The sequence below is a fragment of the Vipera berus genome (assembly GCF_964194415.1).
Source record: "Vipera berus genome assembly, chromosome: 8".
Lineage (NCBI taxonomy): Eukaryota > Metazoa > Chordata > Lepidosauria > Squamata > Viperidae > Vipera > Vipera berus.
This window is the reverse complement of record NC_138211.1, coordinates 15,278,745-15,304,576: the sequence shown is the minus strand read 5'-3', so window position 1 is coordinate 15,304,576 and position 25,832 is coordinate 15,278,745. Positions and strand designations below refer to the sequence as shown.

General features: G+C 42.1%; 1 protein-coding gene across 1 annotated transcript in view; it reads left to right on the top strand.

Moving 5' to 3' along the window:
- DPYSL2 (dihydropyrimidinase like 2) overlaps nt 1-25,832 on the top strand; it is a 56,291-nt gene that overhangs the window by 18,644 nt on the left and 11,815 nt on the right. The window contains exons 4-8 of the mRNA XM_081333549.1: nt 11,456-11,620; nt 13,674-13,735; nt 15,577-15,657; nt 16,891-16,959; nt 22,136-22,256. Coding sequence (XP_081189675.1) covers nt 11,456-11,620; nt 13,674-13,735; nt 15,577-15,657; nt 16,891-16,959; nt 22,136-22,256 — 498 coding nt within the window. The remainder of the gene's footprint in view (nt 1-11,455; nt 11,621-13,673; nt 13,736-15,576; nt 15,658-16,890; nt 16,960-22,135; nt 22,257-25,832) is intronic.

The following is a 25,832-nucleotide window of genomic DNA, read 5'->3' as shown; positions in this document are numbered from 1 at the left end:
ACTCCTACTTTAATAAGAGGACAGTGTTCTCTCCTGCTGCTTCTAGTTCTTTACAGAATCATAAGGAATTGCTTTGGTTGGTTCACAGAGCGATGAAGCCATGTTTTGTTGAAGTGGGGCCACAGCAGCTGAGTTCCGGCACTATGCTATCCATAAATCAAACCATACTGAGTCTTAATGAGATGTGAGTCCAACTTCATAAGCTGTTTATTTGACTGTGCCTTTGGACTGCCCTAATCTGAACGAGAGGGCGGTATGCCTGAGCAGTCCAAGTAGTGACTATTATACCTTAGAATGACCCAAGCTAAATATAGTTACAATCTCTCAAAACATAACAAAGAAACAGATGTGCTTCTGTAGTCCTCCAGGACCTGAGTTAGATATTTTGTGTGCTGATTATGTGCTGCTGAACACTTATGGAACATTTAGAGGAAGAGAAGGGTCAAAGTAACTTAGAAGTACACACGTACGTACATCGTAAACAAAATAAACATGCACTCCCACCATACATCCCAAGATACAACTGTGGAAACATAGAATTCACTCTGGTGCAATACGAGAGCTTCTGGAGTGTAGTGATGCAATGTAATTCCAAACAAAATGAAACACTTTTTTGCTGCCTAGATACATTACACGATCTTTTTGGGTCGCTGGGCACCCATAAATTACCTTTTTCTTCCAGTGCTGCAAAATAGCTATTGAGCGGTTTAAGATGACTTCTTTTTTTTAGAAATTCCCCATCCATGGACACCACAGTTGTCAAAGATTGTCTTTGGCTTCTTTCTCTCGTTCAAGGATTTATTACGACTTGGGAGACGCAGTTAAATCGATCGCCAGCTTCCCCCCCCCCCCCACACAACATCTCTTCGAAGACTTCCTTGGGGTTTTCAAACGATAATCTGTTTTAAAGAGCTACATTGATTTTTTTTTTTAAAAAAATGGAGAATAACTGTTGACAAAAAAAGTGCCGCTTAATCCCTTGATGGGTTTTTTTTTAAAGCAAGAGCTTTCTTCTTTTATCCAAGTAACCCTCCCAAGTTACAAAATTTAATTAGAAACATATAAAAATGAAGAATGAGAATGACTCTGCCTTTTCCCCTTCCATTTTAGCTATTTTTAATCATCCGAATGCTAGAAAAAGTCACTGGCGGTTGGATATATGTGTGCATTTTTGGAAACGTCTCCTAGTTTTTGATTTCTTTGGATCCAGGTTTAATTATGGGTTGTTTTTTTTGGTGTTTTGAAATCGAATGACCAAAGGCTAGACATTTTCTGCCTCCCTGCCCTCTGCTTTCTCTAACTTTCCTCCCAATTTCTTTTAAAAAGGGACCAGTTGATGAAATCGAATCCAGCAAACAGCATGTCACATAATTTGTCTGTGCGGATTTCTTTAGAACAGAGTGGGTAAACAAACTACTGCGATATCTGCAATTGATTTAGCAACCGTTAAACGCATATGAACTGTTATTTTGTTTTTCTGATCTAACGATAGGGCCCGTCCTTCTGCTTACTGTTTTTAATTCTCAAAGGATGAATAAAAATATTTGTGGGGAGAGGGGAACTTTGGTTTGCGTTGACATCTCAGTTTGAGTCACGTGTATTTTTTTCAGATTTTCCCCAGCAAGATGATAAATCTTTGCTATTCAGAAATTCAGTGCCACGTGCTGTAGCTAACTAGTAGCAGAAGTTACCCAGATGTGGCACAGGGAAATAAGTAGCTTTTGCTCTAGAGTTTATTACTCTTACCAAAGATTTGCCAACTTTATCTATGTAATCCTCGTCCCTGGTCTGCAAATTCTTGCAATCTCTACATTTCTGATCCCTAAAAGCTGCATTATTCTTGCATGAACTCAAAAAATCATGTGAGAGTTTGGCCATTTTTAATTCTTAACTTAGGATTAATTTAAATCAAGTGCTCGTGGCTTTCAAGGGGTATAGCATATTATTTAGCAATAATATGTGATCAAGCAAAAGATCTTGACCAACTTGAACAATGGGCCCTATCCAACAAAATGAGTTTCAATGTGGAGAAAAGCAAAGTCTTAGGCAGGAAAAACCAAAGGTACAAATGCAGATTGGGCAAGACCTGGCTTAAAAACAGTAACTGTGAGAGGAACCTTGGTGTCCTAGTGGACGATCATTTGACCATGAGCCAGCAATGTGCAGCAGCAACCAAAAAAGCTAATACAATCCTCGGTTGTATAAACAGAGGCATAGAAGCAAAATCATGTGAAGTATTAGTACTGCTTTATAAAGCCCTAGTAAGACCACACCTGGAATACTGCACCCAATTTTGGTCGTCATATCAAAAAAAGATGATGAGAGTTTGGAAAAAATTCAGAGAAGAGCAACTAAGATGATCAAAGGTCTGGAGACCAAAAGATACGATGAATGGCTGTGGAACTTGGGTTTGGCTAGTCTAAAGAAAAAAAGAAATAGGGGAGACATGATAGCAGTATACCAGTATCTGAGGGGCTGCCACAAGGAAGAGGGGGTCATGTTGTTCACCAGAGCACCAGAGGGAAAGACGAGAAACAATGGTTGGAAACTGATCAAAGAGAGAAGCAAACCTGGAATTAAGAAGAAACTTCTGACAGTGAGAACAATCAACCAGTGGAACAGCTTGCCCCCAGAAATTGTGGGCGCTCCATCACTGGAGATTTTTAATAAGAGACTGGACATTTACCTGTTTGAGATGGTATAGGTTCTCCTACTTGAACAGGGGGCTGGACTAGAAGACCTCCAAGGTCCCTTCCAGATTCTATTCTATTCTATTCTATTCTATTCTATTCTATTCTATTCTATTCTATTCTATTCTATTCTATTCTATTCTATTCTATTCTATTCTATTCTATTCTATTCTATTCTATTCTATTCTATTCTATTCTATTCTATTCTATTCTATTCCTGTCCCCTGTCCCCTGTCCCCTGTCCCCTGTCCCCTGTCCCCTATCCTGTCCTGCCCTATCCTATCCTATCCTATTCTATCCAAATAACAACAAACCAGAGTTAAAATGTACAGATCTAACATGATTTGGGAATCCAGATATTGCACTCACGGCAAGGGGTGTCCAACTTTGCAGTCTGAAATTGCAAGCGCTAAGCGGATTTGCACAAAACTCATCCTAAATCTGAAAGAATTGATTAAATAATATTACAGAACAACAGAGGTGGAAGGGACCTTGGAGGTCTTTTAGTCCAACCCCTCACTCAAGCAGAAAGGATTGGGGGGGGGGGACGACACCCAGTTCGGTCAGCAGCCCTGACCCACGAACACCCCTCGGACTCCTCCCTATTTCCTTTTATGCCCACTAAAGATGAGACTTAATGTCTTTGTTCCACTTGAGAAAAAGCAGCAGTAGATTTTAAGGGGCAAATAAGAAGACTGTTAAAATTGATAAGCCCATCTCACCAAAAGGTAACTTCAAAATCCACATTCTTCTCATTTGAAAAATGCACCATTCTTTATAGCAGTCAAATCCACATACAGGTGTGTATTTCTCTGTCAAAAATCTTTCCACCCCCCCTTTCAGCATCCCAGAATTAAAGATAACCAAGAAAGGAAACATAATTTTCCTAAACCTCTACCCCTGTTACCTTCTTGGAAGGAGTTGTATTTTTTATTTTTTAAAGTAGACTTCGTGCGTTAATGTTTTTATAACTGAGACTTCTTACTAGCAATGTAAGGCCGTTTCAGAAGTGTCTGGATTAAGCTGAGTGCTACTGCGGTCATTTTCTTGGCTAGTCATCTTTTTATGCTCCAGGTTGGAAAAAAAAAAAGCTGCTTCTCTCTTCCCCAGAAAATTGCTGCTAGTTTGTTTATTCTATTTGTTCTTGGCAATTCTTCTCTCCTGCTAAAGGTCAGAAGAAGCAATAAAAAGAGAAGCAGCTGGATTCTAAGTGTTTCTAGAAAAAAAATCACAAGTATTGGTAAAAATACTAATGCACATATTTATTATTAGCAGAAGTAGCTTTTTACATGGCCAGTCATTTAAGTATTTTGAATGGATAGCTGCTACTTAACTTAGAGGCTTCTGTTTTTCAGAGGTTACAATGTGCATTGTTTTTTTGTTCCACGCTGCACCAGACAAATTTGATAAAGGATGGGATGGTTGAAAATTGAGTCTTAGGAATGTTGCCTGTTGGGTGCCCAGCACAGCAGGGTGTTGTTGTTCCTAGTTTTGCATGTAGTGGCATCAACTCTAGACTCATATGTTGGGAGGAAACCAGCCAGCTTGTACGTAATTCTAACTGAAATTGGCTTTTAAAGAAAATAGTTGGGAAGACAAACAACCCAGCGTCATGTGATGCTGGGGTCAAGTAAATAATGTTTGGCTGAACTGTGTTACATTAATGTTCAAACTCCTAAATTTTCTGGTAGTGTAGAAGATTTCTACCATATAATTTATTTTTTTCATCAGCTTTCTGTATACGTCAGTTGATGCCGTTCATTTGTATCTCTGCATTGCAAACAAGCCAGGTTTTTTCTGCATTTTGTTTTCCTAAAAGTAGAAAACGTGGACAATGGACAAAACGAAGAAAAATCCAGGATACTTTTAATGATCAGCAAAGAATGTATGTGTGTGGTGGAGTGTCTACAGAAATGTGTGTCCAGATGACTGTGTGATTAAACCCCCATCCCTTTCTGGGTTTGATTGTATCTGGCACTGTTCGTCAGTAATGTTAGGAAGAATCTCCTGGGTTACAATTGGTATCTCTAGGAGTGGCAGGGAAAAATTCTGAGGCTGGTTGGAATATGGGCATTTTTATTTGGGGACAATACTACAACATTGTGTTGCATTTTTCATTATCCATTTAGAATTCTTTATTTGCAAAGAGTGATTGGACTCACAAAGAATTTATCTCCAGTGCATAAGCTCTCAGTGTACATACAAGCAACAAGTGATCGATCATCATAATTATAAAGTACATTCATCATAAATCATAAGATACAACACTCAGTCATAGGATACTAAATAAGCAATCAAGGTAAACCATACTACGATACTAAATAAAACAACATAAATCGAAGCAGCAATGTCATAAGAAGATAAGGAATAGGTAATAGGATGAGAAGGATAATAGTAACACAGCCCTACTAAATGCACATAATCTTAAAATACATTCAGCATAAATCATAAGATACAACGCTTAGTCATAGGGTACTAGGATACTAAATAAGCAATCAACATAAATAACACTAGGACAGGGCTTTTCAACCAGTGGTACGGGTACCACCTGTGGTACATTGGCACCTAGCAGGTGGTACGCAACCATCCTAGAAAAGTGGTAGCGGGGGAGGGGAATGAGCTGAACTGGTGGCAGCACCGCACAAGCCTGAGCGAGAGATGGCTGGAGCTGCAGGGCTGTCAGGGCTCAGCGGAAGCGCCAGGATCAGTGCCAGGATCAGTGCCAGGCTCCAGCTGGAGCTCAGCGCTGATCCTGGTGCTTCTGCTGAGCCCAGAAGAAGTGCCGATCAGCTGGAAAGTTGCAGCATCTCCAGGGTCTTGTGATTTACATTCAGATACTTGGCAACTGATTCATATTTATGATGGTCACAGTGTCCCAGGATCATGTGAAGTGACCAAAACCTGCTGCAACCACCCAGCAGAAGGGGGGGGGGAAATAAAAACCACACACCCACCCTACCCCACTCACCAATTCTCAACAGAAATGCTCACAACAATGAAAACCTCGGACAGGAGGAAGAGCGCTGCCAGGCGGGCAGGCAGATGTCTTGCTCGGCTGTGGCTTGGGGGGAACTTTTTTCAGTGCCGTTGTAACTTCAAACAGTCACTAAGTGAACTGTTGTAAGTTGAGGACTACCTGTACTTCATCACTTTTTTCCTTTTTTTTTTGGTCATCAAGTTTTTGACACCTTGCTAGACGACTGGTGGTACTCGGATGTTGCCATATCCTAAAAGTGGTACAATGGGTGAAAAGGTTGAAAAGCCCTGTACAAGGATACTAAATAAAACAGTATAAATCCTAAGATACAAGCAACAAAGTCATAAGAAGATAAGGAATAGGTAATAGGATGTGAAGGATAATAATAATACAAACCCACTAAATGCACATAAAAAGTCTTCTTTGCACAGGAGATGCAAAGGGGATGCTCATACTGCCTGGCGTAGATGCCATGTTATGCTTCTCTTCTCTCTGCATAGACCTTCCCCTCTCTGTAGTATACCTGCAGGGACTTGTGGCTTTGTATTGTTGGTAAGATGTCGAGACTCTAGAAAGGGTACAGAGAAGAGCAACAAAGATGATTGGGGGACTGGAGGCTAAAACACATAGGGAACGGTTGCTGGAATTGGGTATGTGTAGTTTAACGAAGAGAAGGGTGAGGGGTGACATGATACCAGTCTTCCAATATCTCAGGGGCTGCCACAAAGAAGAGGCAGTCAAGCTCTTCTCCAAAGCACCTGAAAGCAGGACAAGAAGCAACGGATGGAAACTAGTCAAGGATAGAAGCAACCTAGAACTAAGGAGAAAATTCCTGACAGAACAATTAACCAGTGGAACAACCTGCCTCCAGAAGCTGTGAATGCTCCAACACTGGACGTTTTTAAAAAGAGACTGGACAGCCATTTGTCTGAAATGATATAGGGTTATAGGTCCCTTCCAACAACTACTACTTCTTCTTCTTCTTCTTCTTCTTCTTCTTCTTCTTCTTCTTCTTCTTCTTCTTCTTCTTCTTCTTCTTCTTCTTCTTCTTCTTCTTCTTCTTCTTCTTTTTTTCTTCTTCTTCTTCTTCTTCTTCTTCTTCTTCTTCTTCTTCTTCTTCTTCTTCTTCTTCTTCTTCTTCTTCCTTCTCCTCTTCTTCTTCCTCTTCTTCTTCCTCTTCCTCTTCCTCTTCCTCTTCCTCTTCCTCTTCCTCCTCCTCCTCTTCCTCTTCCTCTTCTTCTTCTTGGATTCTTTCACTTTACCTCTGTGTTTGTGTGTGTGTGTGTGTGTGTGTGTGTGTGTTTGTGTGTTTTCCAGGAAAGAAAATGAATACACAGAATCCTGTGTAGTTCATGGATATATTGATTGAGCCGATCATCTCTAACCTTTTAAAAATTATTATTATTGTTATTATTATTATTATTATTATTATTATTATTATTATTATTATTATTATTATTATTATTATTATTATTTATTGCAAGATACAATGTTTCAGTGTGGCTTATTGGCAACTGCACATAAAAACACACAGATGAACTAACAGAGGGCAGCCTTGTTGTCTCGTTTGGTATAGTGCCTGTTTTGGTTTGGGCTTTTTGAAAAAAAAAAATCTAGAACTGATGAATCTTTTTCAAGCGGGAACAAAAAGAAACAAACGTTCATTACAAGAATTTATTTACTTATTTATTTATGGGTCCCGTCCGTATGTGCCTAACTCACACAACTGTGAGGTTGAATGCTGTTCCTCGATGTAAAACCAAAATCCAAGTTCAGTTAGGAATAATAAGCAGTAATAGATGATTGGGAAGAATTTTGTATACATGTGTCCTAGTGTGATCTGTTCACTGTGCCTTTTTAGGTTGGGTTGCTTTGAATCTGTTTTTCCAACAATGATTGGAAGACCTTCCTATATTTATTCATCCTAGCTACAGGATTATTGTTCTTGCTTTTGAATGCAAGTAGTCCTTGATTTACAACCTTTCATTTAGTGACAGGCTCAACAGCACTGCAAAAAGTGACAGTTTTTCACACTTAAACCACAACTGCAGCATCCCGATGGTCACGTGATCAAAATTTGGGCCCTTGACAAGTAGCACGTACTTAAGATAGTTGCGCTGTCCGGGGGTGGGTGTCCCCATTTGCAACCTTCCCAGCTTGCTTCTGATAAGCAAAGTCAATGAGGGAAGCCAAATTTGCTTAACAACTGCTTGTTTCACTTAGCAACTGGAGCGATTAGCTGAACAACTGTGGCAAAAAGGTCACAAAAGGGGGCAAAACTCACTTAACAACTAACTTGCTTAGCAGTGGAAATTTGGGGCTCAATGTTAGTCATAACTTGAGCCCCAGGTAAGGTTTCTTCTGAGAAAAATCTTGGAAGTTACACGGGTCTCTTGTTGGAACTTAAATTAAGTCTATGCAAGCGATGGTCCACAGTGGGATTTTCAAGGCTGTATAAGGTGACCACGTCCTAGCCCTTGTGGATTGTTATGGTGGGGAAAAAAGAGCGCACCCAGATGATGAGAATCACATCCTGACATCTGGCAGGGAAGCGATAGTTGAATATTTATCCATTGTCTCCGTTTCTGGAGCTCCACTGGGATTTGGTTAATTGGTTGTTTATTTTATACTCGCAAGTTCCATTGAGGAGCAGGGCATTATCTGCCCATGTATTATGTAGGAGATGTTCATGCAGAGCTTTGGACAAGCAAAAGATAATCCGTTCTGCTGTTTCCTCTCTGAGCTACAGAAAGCATTTTTCCATATACGATGATGTGATCCATTAAGTTGAGTCTGACTCTTGGCGATTCTATGGGCCTGGTCTCATATAGAGTTTTACGCGTTTGATACATAGGCAAAACCAGTGCTCAAAAAATTGAATTGGTGCTCCAAGTAGACGTAGTCCTCAACTTACAACAGTTCATAGTGACCATTCAAAGTGACAATGGCCCTGGAAAAAGTGACTTGCGACCGTTTTCCACACAACCGTTGCAGCATCCCCTGTGATCACGTGATCAAAATTCACTTGGCAACTGGTTCATATTTATGATGCTTGCAGGGCCCCAGGGTCATGTGATCCCCTTTTGTGTGACCTTCTGAAAAGAAGAGTTTGTTGTGATTCAGGGTCAGCCTGTGGGTTCGGCAGTTGGGTCGGACGACTCAGAGGAGGAGGAGGGGGGTGTTGAAGAGCTTGCTGATGATGGCCTTGAGGCTCCGCAGAGCCCTCAGCCAGGCCCCTCCCACCTGGTCACGACGGAGACCCAGCTGTGTGAGCCTGACAGCGTGGATGAAGATGAGCCACAGCTGGCCCTGTTCAAGGACGCCCAACGCAGGAGGCAGTCAGTCAGGAGTAAACAGAGGAAGGCAATGGGGCACCTCGGAAGGAGGCAGAGAGAGGCCACGCCCTGAACTGTATTTAAGGGGAATGTGTGGGAGGGCTGGTTTGCTGAAGGCAACCGCTTGGATAGTTCCTGTTTCTTAGCTCCTGTTTCATGGTTGGTGTCTTGTCTTGCTCTGTTTTATGTGAATAAATTTGGCAGGCTTTATTCCAGCCTCTTGCCGTTTGTAAAGGGGTTGTCCCTGCTTTTGCTGCAGGGCCGGTAGCAGGCTGGTACAGAACAGAGTCAACAGGGGAAGTCAGATTCACTGTGTTACTAACTTAACAACTGCAAGAACTGTGGCAAGAAAGGTCAAAATGGTCCAGACGTCACTTAACAAACGTCTCGCTTAGCAATATAAATTTTGGGCTCAGTTGTGGTCGTAAGTTGAGGACTGCCTGTACTATGCTATACCCCTACAGACACACCCCACTTGATTTTAGCCAAAAGCTGAAAAGGGAATTTTTCCAGATAAATTTGAAACTGTTGACAAATGGACAAATCTGATTTTGGCTGACCCTCACATTCTTGTGAGCAACATAACTGCCAACACAGCAATTTTCAGAAAGAGCCCTTTCTTTGGTCCTACCTGGAGAACTTGGAGATTGAATCCAAGACCTTTAGCAACACAATGCACAAATTATTTCCCTCTAATAGGCAAGACTCCACAGGGTCTTGAGGGAGCAGTAGGGAACAGATTGGGGTACGTAGAAGGCAGACTGGGAGGATTATGTGAGAAATATACACGGTGTTACGAGGAATGTACAACAGTTCAGACTTTGCTGTATCCATCTAGACTAGAGCAAAACCAGAGAAGCTCCATCCCATTGGTGTAATTCAGTCCAGCAGATTCTTATACACATACAGAAAAAAACCTGCTGCATTAGGCCATCTTACCCAGGATGCTGTGACTGATGTACAGTGTCTATTCCGGTGCATTCTGAAAACTCAGAAATATAGTCAACAGGTTAATAAATCATCTTCATTGTTGCATCCTAGAAGTTGAAATTCAAGTTCTAGGATGCAATGCAACTCCTTGTGAATTAGTAAACAGCCATCAAGTTTGCTAGCCATGGATCACCCAATCATCCATGAACTTGTCCATTGGAAGACTAATAGAATGAATGATACATGATACAGTCACAATCATTTTGGAAATAAATTCCATATTGCATTGCATAGTGTAAAAAATTCATCCTTGAATCCTCTGGTGAGATCTCTTCCCTTCTCCAAGGACCATCCATCTCCCACCATTGATGGTGAGAGAACCAACTCTTGCAGGACATTAGCTTGCAGTGTCTGCAGTAGCAATAGGAGATTGTAATTTTTAGGAAGGAAGAATTTCTCACCTTCAAGCTGAAGAACTGTAGATAGATTAGTCCGCCCTTGGAGTTGAATTGACTTCCCATCCTTAATCCTGATTTTAAATATGACAATTGATACTCCTGTCAGAGCCACAAAAGACTTTCATGTGTACTTTTCTCATGGAATTTGATTTGTGTGATACCTGAATCTGTTTTGCAAATAGTATATTGATGAGATCTAACACATGATGCTTCTCTTGGCTTAATGCAGACTTGACTTCTTAAAGGTGTCCAGTATTGTATTTGAGAAGACCTTCTTCTTCAAGAGTATCTTACCCTTTTTAATCCTTTTGTTCTGTTGTTTTATTTATTTTTATGATTTTTTTAAAAAGTGACATCTGCTTTGAACATTATTAGTAAGATTGAGATAGCTTCTTTATTTAAAAAAAATTTAAAAGCCATATGTTGAGCTTGAAAAAGAGAAAGTTGGTGGTATGTTACAAAAACTTGGATTTTACACTGTCTTGGTTTTTGATGGCTTGGTAAGTAGGACAATGTTCACATTGCTTAGTGATAGTAATTCCAGCTTTCCTGGTTGCATTCATTAAACAAAGACTGTGTATGTTGTTAAATGAGGACCTCAAGTGACTGTGATGTTTGGCTTCCTGCCTGCTTCCCCATTGACTTTGTGTTTTTGGGAAACCAGCAGAGAATATAGAAAATCACAATCGGGTTGCAGGGATGTTACAAGAGTCAAAACTAAGGGGGGGGGGTCGTCATAAGTACCACTTGTTCAGTGCCATTATAACTTTGGATGGTCGCTGAAATGTTCATAACCTAAAGACTACCTGTGTGTGAAGGAGGATGTTGTCTTCTTTGTTGGCAGTCTGGGGCCCTGTCCTCCAAATGTGTTCAACTTCAGGTCCCAGAATCCTTGAGCCATGATGTCTATTTGCCTGTTGGTTAAGAATTTTTAGAGATTTTCCCAATGCATCTGGCAGCAGGGTTAGAAGTTCTGCCCTACTCCTCTTCTTCATTTAGAATCCTGTCATTTTAAACCTTGAAAGTGTGTTAACTTTTCGACATGTGCCACTTTTCTTTCTTCAGTTGATCATGTTGTTCCTGAGCCCGGCACCAGTTTGATTTCGGCATTTGATCAATGGCGAGAGTGGGCAGACACCAAGTCTTGCTGTGATTACTCTTTGCATATGGACATCACAGAGTGGCACAAAGGGGTCCAGGAGGAGATGGAAGCCTTGGTTAAGGATCACGGTAAGTCCTGACAAGTTTTGAGTACCTGCGCAAGAGTCATATTCTAGGCTAGTGCCAAGTGAGCTGGGTTCTAGTTGTTGTCTAAAAATGTACTTTCCAGTTCCCCCTTGCTCAGATTGGGATGAATCAATCTGGGGACATTGTAAAGTAGTGAGGAACTTTTGGCCTGAATGGTCGTGATCTAGTTTTCTTTCGTTCCAACATATAGCCAGCAGCTGTGACTGGCATTTTCAGAGGGCAGAGCCAGTTTTGCTTTGTGGTGTACCTCTTGGCAGCTCATAGGCTGAGAGGCTGTGTTATTGAGAGGCACACCACAAAGTGGCTTGCTTTGCCTCTGAAGATGCCAACCACAGCTGCTGGTGAAATGTCAGAACAAAAGAAAACCAGACCACAGCCGTTCAGCCCAAAAACGCATCACTGCCTCTCTGATCCCAAATGTGAAAGCCTAAAAAATAAAGCAATATGTGAAATTATACCAAGCTTAGAGTTAACCATAATAGTTAATGCTGTACTGAGCCGTGATGGCACAGTGGTTAGAATGCAGTACTGCAGGCTAACTCGCTGCTCACTGTCAGTAGTTCAATTCTGACCGGCTCAAAGTTGGTTGAGCGTTCTGTCCTTCTGAGGTTGATAAAATGAGGACTCAGGTTGTTGAGGGCAATATGCTGACTCTGTAAACCACTTAGAGAGGGTTTTAAAGCACTGTGAAGTGGAATATAACTGGAAGTGCTATTGCTATTTGCAGCAAACCATTACAGGGTGGAATTTTTAAAAACTCCCAATTATTTTTTTTACCCTCCTCTTCTTCCCCCCCCCACGTATCCTCCTGACACATTCTATGTCTTCTGAAAACATTACTTTTCAAGTTGAGAAGGTAACCATTGAGCTTTGTTCAAGGATATGTGTATTTTCCTCTTGGATTTAAGCTTGAGGTCCTCTTAAAACTGTTGGTCTTTTCCTTTTGAACATGGATGAAGGTTTTAGTTGCACGTGCACGCTTGGCTAATTTATCTTGCTGCCAGGAGTGTGATGTGGCAGCAACTTTTGGACACTAGAATGTACTGTAGCTGTAGGAGTTGAGTGTCATCTGACAAGAATGGCTTACACTTTCTGCAGAAGAGGTCTTGCTTCATGATTGTCACTTGTTGGGGGTGATTACAGGACTTTTCATGTGCTTTGATTAGGAATCATCAATCAATTAACCGCCCTGAGTCCCTTAGGGAGAAGGGCGATATAGAAATCTCAATAAATAAATAAATAAATAAAATAAATGATGAGACGTTTATGAGGTTATTATTATTAGCATATGGTATTAGCCAGGAGACCACAATACTATTGCCGAGTAGTAATTTGGCTGCCACTTGACCAGCCTATGTTATAGGAAATAACTTGCGGGCCTCCCAAGGTGTGCCACAGGAGGGCAAGCTGGCTTTGCACCACAAAGAAAAGTGAGTGGCTGTTCCTGCAGTGTCATCCTAGGCGTCCTGTCTTCCTGGAGCTGCCTCATAAATGGGTGCCGCAACCAGGAATATTCAGAGCTGCTTCCTACACAGAGCACCAACTTGTCTCCCCACCAAAGTGGTACCTATTTATCTACTCTCACAAAACATCCTTTCAAATTGTTAGGTGGACAGAAGCTGAGGCGAGTGACAGGAGCTCACCCCGCCAGGCAGTGCTAGGACTCGAACCTCTGGAGCAGAGACCATCTCCAGTGTCATTAAGCCACTGAGCCACCATGTACCCCTCTAGTTTATGAGGTGAAGCCTACCTGTGAAAAACAACTTCATGGTTATTTCCTGTCCACCTCTCTAGCATTCTGAACTGGTGCATATTAGAGCTATTATGGGATAGGATTTTCCCAGCCCATAGCAACTGACTGGTGTTCTCCACACTCGTTGAAGGTCAGTTCCTACAATTCTATAACCAGTGGAAGTTGCATTTGAACATGACTGTTGGACACCAGGTCTAGGCTAAAGATACACTTCATCATTGCTATTCTAGATTCCTCGGTAAATGGACTGCTGATTCACTTTCAGTTTTATCTTTCTAATAGGAGTCAATTCCTTCTTGGTGTATATGGCTTTCAAGGACCATTTCCAGCTAACAGATTCCCAGGTAAGACTGCTGAGCAGGTTATGAACATCGCACTTCTACTTTAATCCTAGGCTGGTCCTGGTTGCATTCCACAGTATAACTGGCTCTGTGAGAGCTGGATGAACAGGAATATCCTATTCCCAAATTAAGAAGTAGACAAAATGGGTTGGCTGCTTCCTGAACAAACTTGTGTCAAAGAATTTGGCAGCTCCCTGCAGCTGGGTTGGAAGCAAATGCTTCTTGAGTAGCAAGTACAAAGTTGGAATTTGTGCTAGTTGCTGGAGCTTTTTTTTTAAAATCTTCTCAAGCACATTCCTTTTCTTTTCCCCCCCATTATTGTCATTTGGATAATAAGTTGAACTCTGGCAAGGAAAACAAAACACAACTCTCCTTGTTCCTATCAATCAGAATTTAATGCATGCAAACACATTTGAACAAGGTTCTGGAAAATGATTTCTCCATTAATGTTCAAAAATGACCAAATTTCTTTTTTCTTTTTTTTCTGTTTCTCTCCTTATGAAGACAACTTCAATTTCTTTTTTCTCTCTCTCTTCCTCTCCTCCTAGACCAGGGGCTAGGCAACCTTGGCTCTTTTATGACTCATGGACTTCAACTCCCATGACTCAGGAATTCTGGGAGTTGGAGTCCCTGAGTCATAAAAGAGCCGAGGTTGCCTATCCTAGTCCTACACCTAGACTCATTTGGAATCAGGTGGAAATTTAATCATAAATAAACAGATGAACAACCTTCTAAATGATTTTTCTCTCAGTTCACTGGACCACTCTTTTGTCCTAGATCAGTCTTCCCAACCTAGCCTCTTTCAATAACGGATGGAAGTATATTTCCCCAAATTGTATTGAAATTGTAGGCGTGGCGGCCAGCTGTTTGAGCGGATCTAAATTTCCATGCAAATGGACTTGAACTGCTAAAGAGCAGCAGGAGAATAACATCGTTTATGTATTAAATGTTTGACTCATCATTAACCAGAATTTTCCAGATTCTTTTGCTTGTAGGCATGTGTATGAAACAAGATGACCTTTGAGCCGTTTTTAGCAAGGTTGACTTATGCTTTTAATTTAATTAGCTGTTGGCCTAGAGCCTTTACTGCAGAGCTGATTGTATCAGGACTATAGCTTCAAATCCTCCCTTGCCTTTGGTACATAATGTCCAACTTTGGGAGAACCTTTTCCTTCCAGAGTAACCTACTGCATTCTTACCTGGCAATATTTTAAAGTGGAATAATATTTTGCCAGGCTGTGGAAGAACGGTGGTATAATTGAAAATATCTATACAGGGCCCTGTCTTTTTAGAGTTTTGATATTGCTCAAAACTCATTTGGCCAGGATAAGATAGATCAGGAGTCTTCTTCAAACTTGGCCCTTTTATGACTTGTGGACTTCAACTCCCAGAATTCCTTAGCCAGGCACGCTGGCTGAGGAATTCTGGGAGTTCCACAAGTCAGAAAAGGGCCAAGTTTGAAGAGCCCCGAAATGGCTGAATGGGTTTGTAAAGATCCAGTTATAGAGTCTTTGATATTTGGTGTTGAAGAAGATTGCCCAAATGTAGATCACGGGGAAAGTGATTTATACAGACAACAACAAATTTAAGTAGCATTTTATGGCTGATAGCAGTGGGGGAAAAAAATAACATAGAGTTAGACAGCATCTCATTTGTTTTAGTCATATGGAATTTTTGCCCTAAGTCTGAAAATCCCTGGACATTGTCCAAATAAACATAGAACTGAGGTCAGTGACCTTTAAAAGACTTTGAAGTTTCAGAGTAGGAATCTGAGTTCTTAAAGTAACATGGAATGGATTGGGAAGTAGCTCAGGAAAATGCCTGTTTTCTCTTTTTTTCAACAGATTTATGAGGCCCTGAGTGTAATCCGTGACATTGGTGCAATAGCTCAGGTCCACGCTGAGAATGGTGACATCATTGCAGAGGTAACTCCTGTTTGCAGGGCTGTTAGTAGTATTTCCAAATGGGCTGATTACACATGGGATTCAGAATTTGGCCGTACAGTTTGCAAAGGATGTTTTTAAAAAATGATGTCGTAGAATGAGAAAATAGCCCAGAATGTATTTCATCAGAGAAACGTGCTTGCAAAATGGATATGATGTGAGAATTACATTAAAAAGATCCAAATGGTAGGAGAAATGTATATGCTGTTAATACTCTCGTGCCTGTTTGATGGTTTGTAACAGTAACAGTCAAATGGGCGAAACAGTAAGGCAACATTTTTTTGGAATTAATGTGCCACAAATGAGCTCACTTAGAAAATGCTTCTGAAATCCAGGATCTGTGACTCACGTGCGACTGAAATTTGACAAAGCTATGGCTGTTTCAGTGCTGCCACACTGCCACGTTGCTGTGGTCAGCTGCCATCACGTGATTGTCATTTCCCGGGCTCCCTGCCAGCTTCCACCAAGAAAAATCAGTGGGGAAGCCAGAAAGCACTCCCCTCCTGCCGCTTTTTTGCCTGCCTGTGGTCATTAAGGAAATATCTGAGACAGTGACCCAGTGGGTTGTGGGTTGTCTCGTGTGCAATTAAAAGTAAACTGACTTTAAATTAACATTGCAATAAATTGTAAACTCAGTGAAAAATGGCGGAGAATACAATTAGATTAACGAATACAAATACAAATATTTGAAGCTTGCAGTTTTTAAGTCCCTGTAAGCTGGTCCTGAGATAGACAGCTAGAGAACATCTATAGTACAGGCTAAAACAAGATTGTGATTGAGTGTACTGTAAGAGCCAGCGTCATCTTAGTATGTTGTGTAGACCCGACCATCACATTAAGCCATGTTATGGTTTCCTTATTTGAGTGGAATGTTTGTTAATACAGCAGTTGTTTTCTGTCGCCTAGGGCAGGAGTCTCCAACTTTGGCAACTTTTAACATTTGTGGACTTCCAACTCCCAGAATTCAAAATGCCTCATGTTGAATGGAGAATTCTGGGAGTTGAAGTCCACAAGTCTTAAAGTTGCCAAGATTGGAGACTTCTGATCTTGCAAGGGGGTTAAGTTTTAACGTGTTATATGAACCCCACCTAGAAATTGGCCAAGTTGATAAAAGACCACCTACTAGAGTGGAGCTAGAGGACCTAGTTCAGAATTCTTAGATCTGAAATTGGCTAGTAAAATAAGTTTGATCTCTGCCTTTTTCCTACTCCTTAGGAGCAGCAAAGGATCTTAGAACTGGGAATCACTGGTCCTGAAGGACATGTTCTGAGCAGGCCTGAAGAAGTGAGTGCCTTAAAATGTTTAGCATGTTCCTTGATTTTGGCTACATTTCAGAGGCCAGCGACATTGATGGAGCAGTGCATCCTAAATTCAACTATCTGTATTCTGTATTTAAAAGGTAAAGGTAAAGGTTCCCCCGCACATGCGTGCTAGTCGTTTCCAACTCTAGGGGCCGGTGCTCATCTCCGTTTCAAAGCCGAAGAGCCAGTGCTTGTCTGAGGATGTCTCCGTGGTCATGTGGCCAGCATGACTGTGGAACGCTGTTACCTTCCCACCGTAGTGGTCCCTATTTTTCTACTTGCATTTTTACGTGCTTTCGAATTGCTAGGTTGGCAGAAGCTGGGACGAGTAACAGGCGCTCACTCTGCTACGCGGCACTCGGGATTCGTCCTGACCTTCTGATCGACAGGTTCAGCGTCCTAACCCACTGAGCCACCGCATCCCTATTCTGTATTTAGTGTTCTCTAAATAGAAAAGTCACTTGCATTGTATATGCACAAGGTTTGTGGGTAAAACTTTTGCATCTTTTAAGGTTTTTTTTAATAGTGTTGAGCAAGTAATTTTTTTTCCTGCTGAATGTGTTAAAAGAAAAATAACTTTAGAAATTCTTTCACAATAGAACACATTCAGAAGTAAATGAGTAAAGTGTTTTTTTTTTAATTTATTTAGTGGTAGGTACACTTTTTCACTGTATAAGCCTGCCTCCAGCCACTCTGCCATCCATATTTTCTCATTAAAAACCCCATGGAAACTTGGTCCCCTGGCCCTTAAAAAGTCCTTGGATGAAATTCCCTTCTCTTGGAAAAATACAGAAAAGTAAACCACCCAATTTCTTTGGTGACAGGTGGAAAATTTCAGGAGGTTGTTTTATGTCCAAGAAGGAGGAGGAGAACAAAGCTGTGAAAGATGATTGAATACCTCCTTTGAGTGTAGATGTTTCTAGTTTTGATTTGTCAGTATCTCAAAAAAAAAAAGGAAAAGAATTTAATGTGAAATCTGGAAAAGTTGCTGGGCCTTGTAAACAGTAAGAACTAAAAACATGTAAACCACTATGTTCCAGAGGAAAAACATTCCAAGGAACTCTGTTTTTCCTTGTCATCATGTGAGCCAGCTGTTTAGGCAATGGACCAGCAGTTTACTGGAAGTAATTCTCCTGAAACAGAGAATGCTCTGTATGGGCTGTATACGGTCAACTCCAGTACGTTCCATCTCTGGAATAGAAAGTCTTGTTCCTATTTAGTACTGACCTAGATAGGCTACAAAAGTGCGTATCGTCAAGGCTATGGTCTTCCCAGTTGCAATGTATGGCTGTGAAAGTTGGACCATAAAAAAGGCTGAGCGCCAAAGAATTGAGGCCTTTGAACTCTGGTGCTGGAGAAGACTCCTGCGAGTCCCTCGGACTGCAAGGCGATCAAACCGGTCAGTCCTAGAGGAGATCAACCCTGACTGCTCTTTAGAAGGCCAGATCCTGAAGCTAAAACTCAAATACTTTGGCCACCTAATGAGAAGGAAGGACTCACTGGAGAAGAGCCTAATGCTGGGAAAGATTGAGGGCAAGAGAAGAAGGGGACGACAGAGAATGAGGTGGCTGGATGGAGTTACTGAAGCAGTAGGCGTGAGCTTAAATGGTCTCCAGAAGATGGTAGAGGACAGGAAGGCCTGGAGGAACGTTGTCCATGGGGTCGCGATGGGTCGGACACGACTTCGCAGCTAACAACAACAACAACAAAGATAGGCTAAGAAGCTGTTGACCTGGTAAGCTCCATGTGGGTGTTGGTTTTGAAAGAGCTTCTAAAGGATGGAGCACCAGCAGTGGTGGTTAGTGACAAGTGAGCCATATTCTTCTGCCAGGAGGTGGAGGAAGCATCCCAGAAGGTTTGAGTTTGAGTGGGAGAAAAGCAATCCAGGTAGTCTTCAACTTATTAACAACAGTTTGTTTGGTGAACCATTCAAAGTTAGAACGGCACTGGAGAAAAAGTAGCTTAGGATCGTTTTTCAGACTTAACAACTATTGCAGCATCCTCACGGTTATGTGATCAAAATTTGCAACTGACTCGTATTCATGACGGTTGCAGCGTCCCGATGGGAAGCCAGTTTTACTTAACAATTGGGTTACTAACTGAAAGAGCTGCAGCAATTCACCTAACAACTATGGCAAGAAGCGTCATAAAATGGGGCAAAACTCACTGAGCAACTGTCCTGCTTAACAACAAAAATCTAGGGGTCAGTTGTGGTGCTAAGTTGAGCACTGGGGAAAAAAAAACAACAGGTGAAAAATTTGACTTGGAGGGCAGGGGAGAGGAAGGAGACGGAAAGCAGATAGGACTCCTCATCTCTCTCATTTCCCCAATAAATTGTTGCAGAGTTCATATGCTTTTTTGCATTGCTCCCAAATCAACATCCTTAGCTATGCATCACTGAAATTAAGGCTGTGGCGAACAGGGTCTCAGATTAATTCAATTCAGAATTAGACCTGGAAGGGACCCTTTTGGGCACCAGGGACCGTTTACATGGAGAGAGGTTTTTCCATGGACTGGTGGGGGCATGGTTTTGTGTGCTGCCTGCATCTTACAGATGGGGCTTTGCTTGTTTGTGCGGACCGGTTGCTGGCATGCCGCAGCCTGGTCCTGATCCATGGACCGGGGGTTGGGGACCCCTGTTCTAGTCCAACCTGCTGCTCCTAGAATTAAGGAAAAAGCTCCTAACAGTGACAACAATTAATCAGTGGACTAAGACTCACTAGATGGCTTTGGGCCCATCACATCTCGTCAGTCAAAGCAATATCACTGAGTTGTTTGGGAGTTGTTTGTTTGCAAGAGGGAATCCTGCAGCAGCCCTTTTAAATTCCAAGAAATTATTATTTGGGAGAACAAATGTCTTTTTTTTTTTTTTTGGCAATGCTAGAATTGTGACTAAGCTTACCGGGCTGGGACTGCCACAAAAACCTGAAAGGTGACATTTTATAGCTGTGTTTTCCCACTCCCAAGATTGCGGCAGCATTTAATGCAGCTTTTACCTGTGGGGCTTGGGTTCTTCCCAGAAGTGGTAATTGGCGTCAGGCCACAGGAGGTTTGCGATTTAAAAATAATGAAGTACAAGTAAAGAAGAAGTTCCGAGTGAGGTGGACAAGCAGAGCAGAATTAAAATTTAAGAGTGAAAAATTCAGAACAGATGAGCTATAATAATAATAAAAAGGCAGCTGGCTATGGAACATGCTGCCATAGGATGGGCCAGAAATTGGTTTGGAAAAAAGGATTTAGAGAAATGCAGAAATGTAGGTAAGTCCTTGACTTATGACCACAATTGAGCCCAAAATTTCTGTTGCTAAGCGAGACATTTGTTCAGTGAATTTTGCCCCATTTTACACCTTTGTTGCCACAGGTGCTCAATGAATCTCCGCAGTTCAGTTAATAACACGATTATGTGATGATTATTATATTTTAATACCTGTATACCCAGACAACACACTGTTCAATGTAGAAATGGAATTTTAAAAATAATAATAGTAAAAAAAAATAACAAAAAAGTTAATAACAGGATTGGGAAGTGACTTATGAACCATTTTTCTCCTTTAACTACCACTGCAGCATCCCCATGATCAAAATAAGGACGCTTGGCAACTGACTAGTACTTAACGACGGTTGCAGTGTCCCGGAATCACCTGAATCCCCCTTTGTAACCCTTTTGACAAGCAAAGTCAATGGGGAAGCCGTCTTCACTTAACTGCCGTATTACAAACTTAACACCTGCAGTGATTCACCTAACAACGCTGGCAGGAAAGGTCGTAAAATGGGGCAAGACTCACTGCACAAATGTCTCGCTTAGCAACTTAGTAAATTTTGGGCTCTATTCTGGTTGTAATTCGAGCACTGGCTGTAGTACTGATGAAGGATGTGTGAAAGCATTGTGCTCCAGCTGATCCAGCTGTTTCGGCAGTGATCCAGCAGTTTACTGGAAGCAAATCCTCCTGAATCAAGAGTGGTCTGTGTGGGCTGAACATGATTAGCTCCAGAATGTTTCATATCTGGAATAGAAGATCTTGCTCCTATTTCAGGGGTCCCCAACCCCTGGTCCGTGGACCAGTACCGGGCCGTGGCATGCCAGCACAAACAAGCAAAGCCCCATCCGTGGGATACAGGCAGCACACAAAACCATGCCCCCCTCCGATCTGTGGAAGAACCTCTCTCCATGGAACCGGTCCCTGGTGCCCAAAAGATTGGGGACCGCTGTCCTATTTAGTACTGACCTAGTGCTAAATGCTCTCAGAGATATCCAGTTGGTTCTTATAAAATATGGGATGCTGTTTGTCATGGCAACCACACCCATCTACATTTCCTGACAACAGGTTGACTGTCTTCTTCCAGATTAGTGTCTCCCCCCCCCCCCCCGCTTCAAAAAAAGAAAAAGACATTCTAGCTTTGTGATCTTTTGGTAGCCTCTCATCAAAGTAGGACTATTCCTATCCTACTTTGCTTAGCAGCAATAATTAGAGTGGTGACTTGGAACCTTTTGTGGAAGTTTGACCGGCTAAAAAGAATGGCTCAATTGTACGGCTTTTAATCTGTATTTATTTTAGAACTGCAGAAGGCTGCTCGAAACTACAATGCAGAATTTGTATGCGGTTGAGGCACAGACACAGATTTATTCAAGCAACGGACTCAGCCCTTTGGCCAAGATCAAATATAGCATCCGTTCTTACCAGTTCAATATGCAATATCTTGTTCAATCCCACAAGTGACTGAGAATTGGTATAACTGTCCATTCATTTGATACCACTTTTGCAAACAAAGTCTGTAAAAGTTGGGGAACATATAGAGATGTTACTGAGATGGATTTTGGCTTAAACTGCCAATTGTTAATCCACCTCCAATCACAATATATTATTCTATCTGACTTCTTCTTCTTCTTCTTCTTCTTCTTCTTCTTCTTCTTCTTCTTCTTCTTCTTCTTCTTCTTCTTCTTCTTCTTCTTCTTCCTCTCCTCCTCCTCCTCCTCCTCCTCCTCCTCCTCCTCCTCCTCCTCCTCCTCCTCCTCCTCCTTCTCCTCCTCCTCCTCCTCCTCCTCCTCCTCCACCTCCACCTCCACCTCATGATGATGATGCTTTCATTTGCTGGTCTGTGACCCTAATAAAGATTGATTGATCTCTGCTTCTTTGTCCTTCTCTCTTCCTGCCTAATAGGTGGAGGCTGAAGCTGTGAACCGGGCCATAACCATTGCCAACCAAACCAACTGCCCCTTATACATCACCAAAGTGATGAGCAAAAGTGCTGCAGAAGTGATTGCCTTGGCCAGAAAGAAGGGTGAGCTCTATTAATAGAATAGAATCAAGATCATGTGAAGTGTTAATATCACTTTACAATGCCTTGGTAAGGTCACACTTTGAATACTGCATCCAGTTTTGGTCACCATGATGTAAATAAGATGTTGAGACTTTAAAAAGAGTACAGAGAAGAGCAACAAAGATGATCAGGGGACTGGAGGCTAAAACATATAAGGAACGGTTGCTGGAATTGGGTATGTCTAGTAGTCTAATAAGGGACGCGGTGGCTCAGTGGGTTAGGACGCTGAGCTTGTCGATCGGAAGGTCGGCAGTTTGGCGGGTCGAATCCCGAGTGCCGCGTAGCAGAGTGAGCGCCTGTTACTCGTCCCAGCTTCTGCCCACCTAGCAGTTCGAAAGCACGTAAAAATGCAAGTAGAAAAATAGGGACCACTACGGTGGGAAGGTAACAGCGTTCCGTGCGCCTTTGGCGTCTAGTCATGCCGGCCACATGACCACGGAGATGTCCTCGGACAAGCGCTGGCTCTTCGGCTATGAAACGGAGATGAGCACCGGCCCCTCGAGTCGGAAACGACTAGCACACATGTGCGGGGGAACCTTTACCTTTACCTTTAGTAGTCTAATGAAGAGAAGGACGAGGGGTGAAATGATAGCAGTCTTCCAATATCTCAGGGGCTGCCCCAAAGAAGAGGGAGTCAAGCTATTCTCCAAAGCATCTGAAGGCAGGACAAGAAGCAATCAATGGAAACTTATCAAGAAGAAAACTAACCTAGAACTAAGGAGAAATCTGACAGTTAAAACAATAAACCAATGGAACGGCTTGCCTTCAGAAGTTGTGTGTGCTCCAACACTGGAAGTTTTGGGTGCTTCTTCTCACTGGAAGAAGAGACTGGACAGCCACTTGTCGGGAATGGTGCAGGGGTTTGAACTAGAAGACCTCCAAGGTCCCTTCCAACTCTATTATTTTGTTCTGTTATTCTGTTAAGCCTGATGAGGAAAAACACGACTAATTTTTCCATTCTTGTTTCATAGCAACTGTCATAAATCTCCTAAACGGTGGGATGTCTAGCTGGACTTCTTAACTTCCAGAGCGGCTGAATTTTTGCAGGGAGCTGGTTGCACATTCCAAGTAGCTTGTTAGGCTGTTGGCTGTTTAAATCCATTTCCTTTCTGTAATTCCACCGGCTGGCTCAGTAGCTTTGCTAATGCTAGTTTGCAATAGGAAAGTGACCTCATCTTTTTAGTCCCCGCTAACTTCTTGGTCTCCACCCCGCCCTGCTAAGCAGGATTCCCTCCAACAGCTTCTTCCGTCTTTTATTTACACAAAACATAAACCTGCTTTTCCATATGTCAGTGCAGCAAGGCAGACAAACAGGATTTTGATTTCCCTGCACTGACTCCTCCCTGCAAATTCAGAACTGGATTAAAGAGGGTGCTTCAAGATTGGTAGAGGATTGAAACCCGAAGGGCTATTTGGGAGTCCCAAATATGAAGTGGATAGCAGATGCTCTGTTTATATGTTCAGCTGCACAGCTGAACTGGGCAGAGTTCCTTAAGCTGAGCCAAAAGCACAAGATCAGGGATTTCTAATTTTGACAACTTTAAGATTTGTGTCTATGGAGATTCTCAGTCATCCAGTTCATAGTGGATGAGGAGTCCACTATGAAAGAGAAGTCAAGGAGGCCATTTACGTGTCAGAATTGAACAGCCCTCTCTCAACAGAGGGGATACACCATCATCTATCTCCAGTCTACAACACAATCCTTTCAGCAGTTCCAAGAAGGCTCCACACCCATTTGCGGTATTCAGGTGACCCTGACAACACAGACAAATCTCCAGGTGGCCTCAACAACTCTAAAAGAATGCAAATGACCAGCCGTCTACAAGGACGGCTACTTCCATTCCCCACCATCCAGTCAGAGCTGAAGAAGCTTCTTGGATGAGAAGCAAGACGTCTTCAAAGAAAAGCAAGAAAGTCTAGTTGTCTCGTGAAAAAGCATGTTTGGGTTTAAGACTTGTGGCCTTCAACCCCCAGAATTCTGGCTGGGGAATTCTTGGGAGTTGAAGTCCACAAGTCTTAAAAAGTTCCCAACTTTGGCAAGCCCTGCGATAGATTAAGGTCTGGCGGTTGCTCTTCGCTCTTCTCTGATCTGCTTTTGGAGTGCTGAAAAAATGTCCTGTATCCCTGGTATTTGGGAGTAAATCCTTTGTGGGTGTCATAACTCCTGTGGCGTTCCTCATTCTGATACAGGCAGCCCCCTTTTCCTTCTGAAGACGGTCTTCAGCACTTGTGAGATGGAGCCTCTGAAATAGGACAATCAAGGACCCGCTTTTAGGACTGCAGTTTTGATTGTTGCCTGTTTGTTGCTCCCAAAATAGACGTGAGCCAGAGCAGGAGTGCCCTGGGAGGGGTCCCATTACGGTCCTTAACCTACCTCCACCCCCTGCACCACCACCACCCCGAAAAAAAAAAAGAATATAGCAGCATTTCACAGGGTTACAGTATGAAAATTGTGGCTTGATATCGTCCCCAATGTGTGGTGGACTAGGAGCTGTTTTTTCTGAACAGCCTCATCCCTGCAAACCCATTGGTAACGCGGCCTTTGTCACGTTCATGCTTTACACTTTGAAAACAAGTCTTTAAAAATAAGACTTAAGGTGTGAAACAGCCTCAGAACATATGTTTATTTCTGCTGCTCATCACCAGGCTCTTTTATTAGTCCCAGGCAAAAATATTTCCCCACAGTTCCACCCTTATTAGAATTTCCAGTTAAATAGCATTGAGAACACCTATGCTCTTCTTCGTCTTGCATTGTTTAAGCTTTATTCATTTTTATAATAAAGCTTTGTTAGATGTGGTTGTTCTGTGTTCCCCCCCCCCTTCTCCCCCTTCCTTTCCCTGCCTTTATGCAGGAAAGTATTTGAACGGGCACGGTGCAGTCTAAATAAACCCAGATTAATCAGATAAGCGTTTTTGCCTCTGGAGGTTTTACAGCGCTTAATAAAACATTTTTTATCTCTGCTCCTCAGCTTAATGTGTGTTTCTGCAAAGTGCAGTCACTGAATTATGGCACGCTGAGGCCTTACTTTGCTTTTATTTATCATCAGCTACTCTGTTGCATGGATTAAAAAAGAAGCTGGCAAGGGGTGAAGTTAAATGGCTGGCAAGAGGGTTAAGAATCAGACAATAACAATAGGGTTAGATGTGAAGCCTTGCAAAAAAAGATTTCCCATTGCATCCAAACTGGGCCACTCAGACCGTTGGGAATAACTGCTTGGAATGGGAGTTGGGCGGCATACAAGTTTAAACAATAACAGCAGTAGTAGTAGTACTGTAGTAGTAGTAGTAGTAGTAATAATAATAATAATAATAATAATAATAATAATAATAATAATATGTGCCTTGGCCACTTGAACACCATTGGCATTGACAAATTCACCATTGGTCAGTTGCAAAAGACAGCTTTACTCGGAACACAGGATGCCTCTTAACACCTTCAAATATCCACATCTGCCTATCCCAGGTCTTTGGGGTTCCCTTGATAGGTGGATAAAAATGCCAAATCCATTCTGAACATCTGGACGACTGCGACAAACC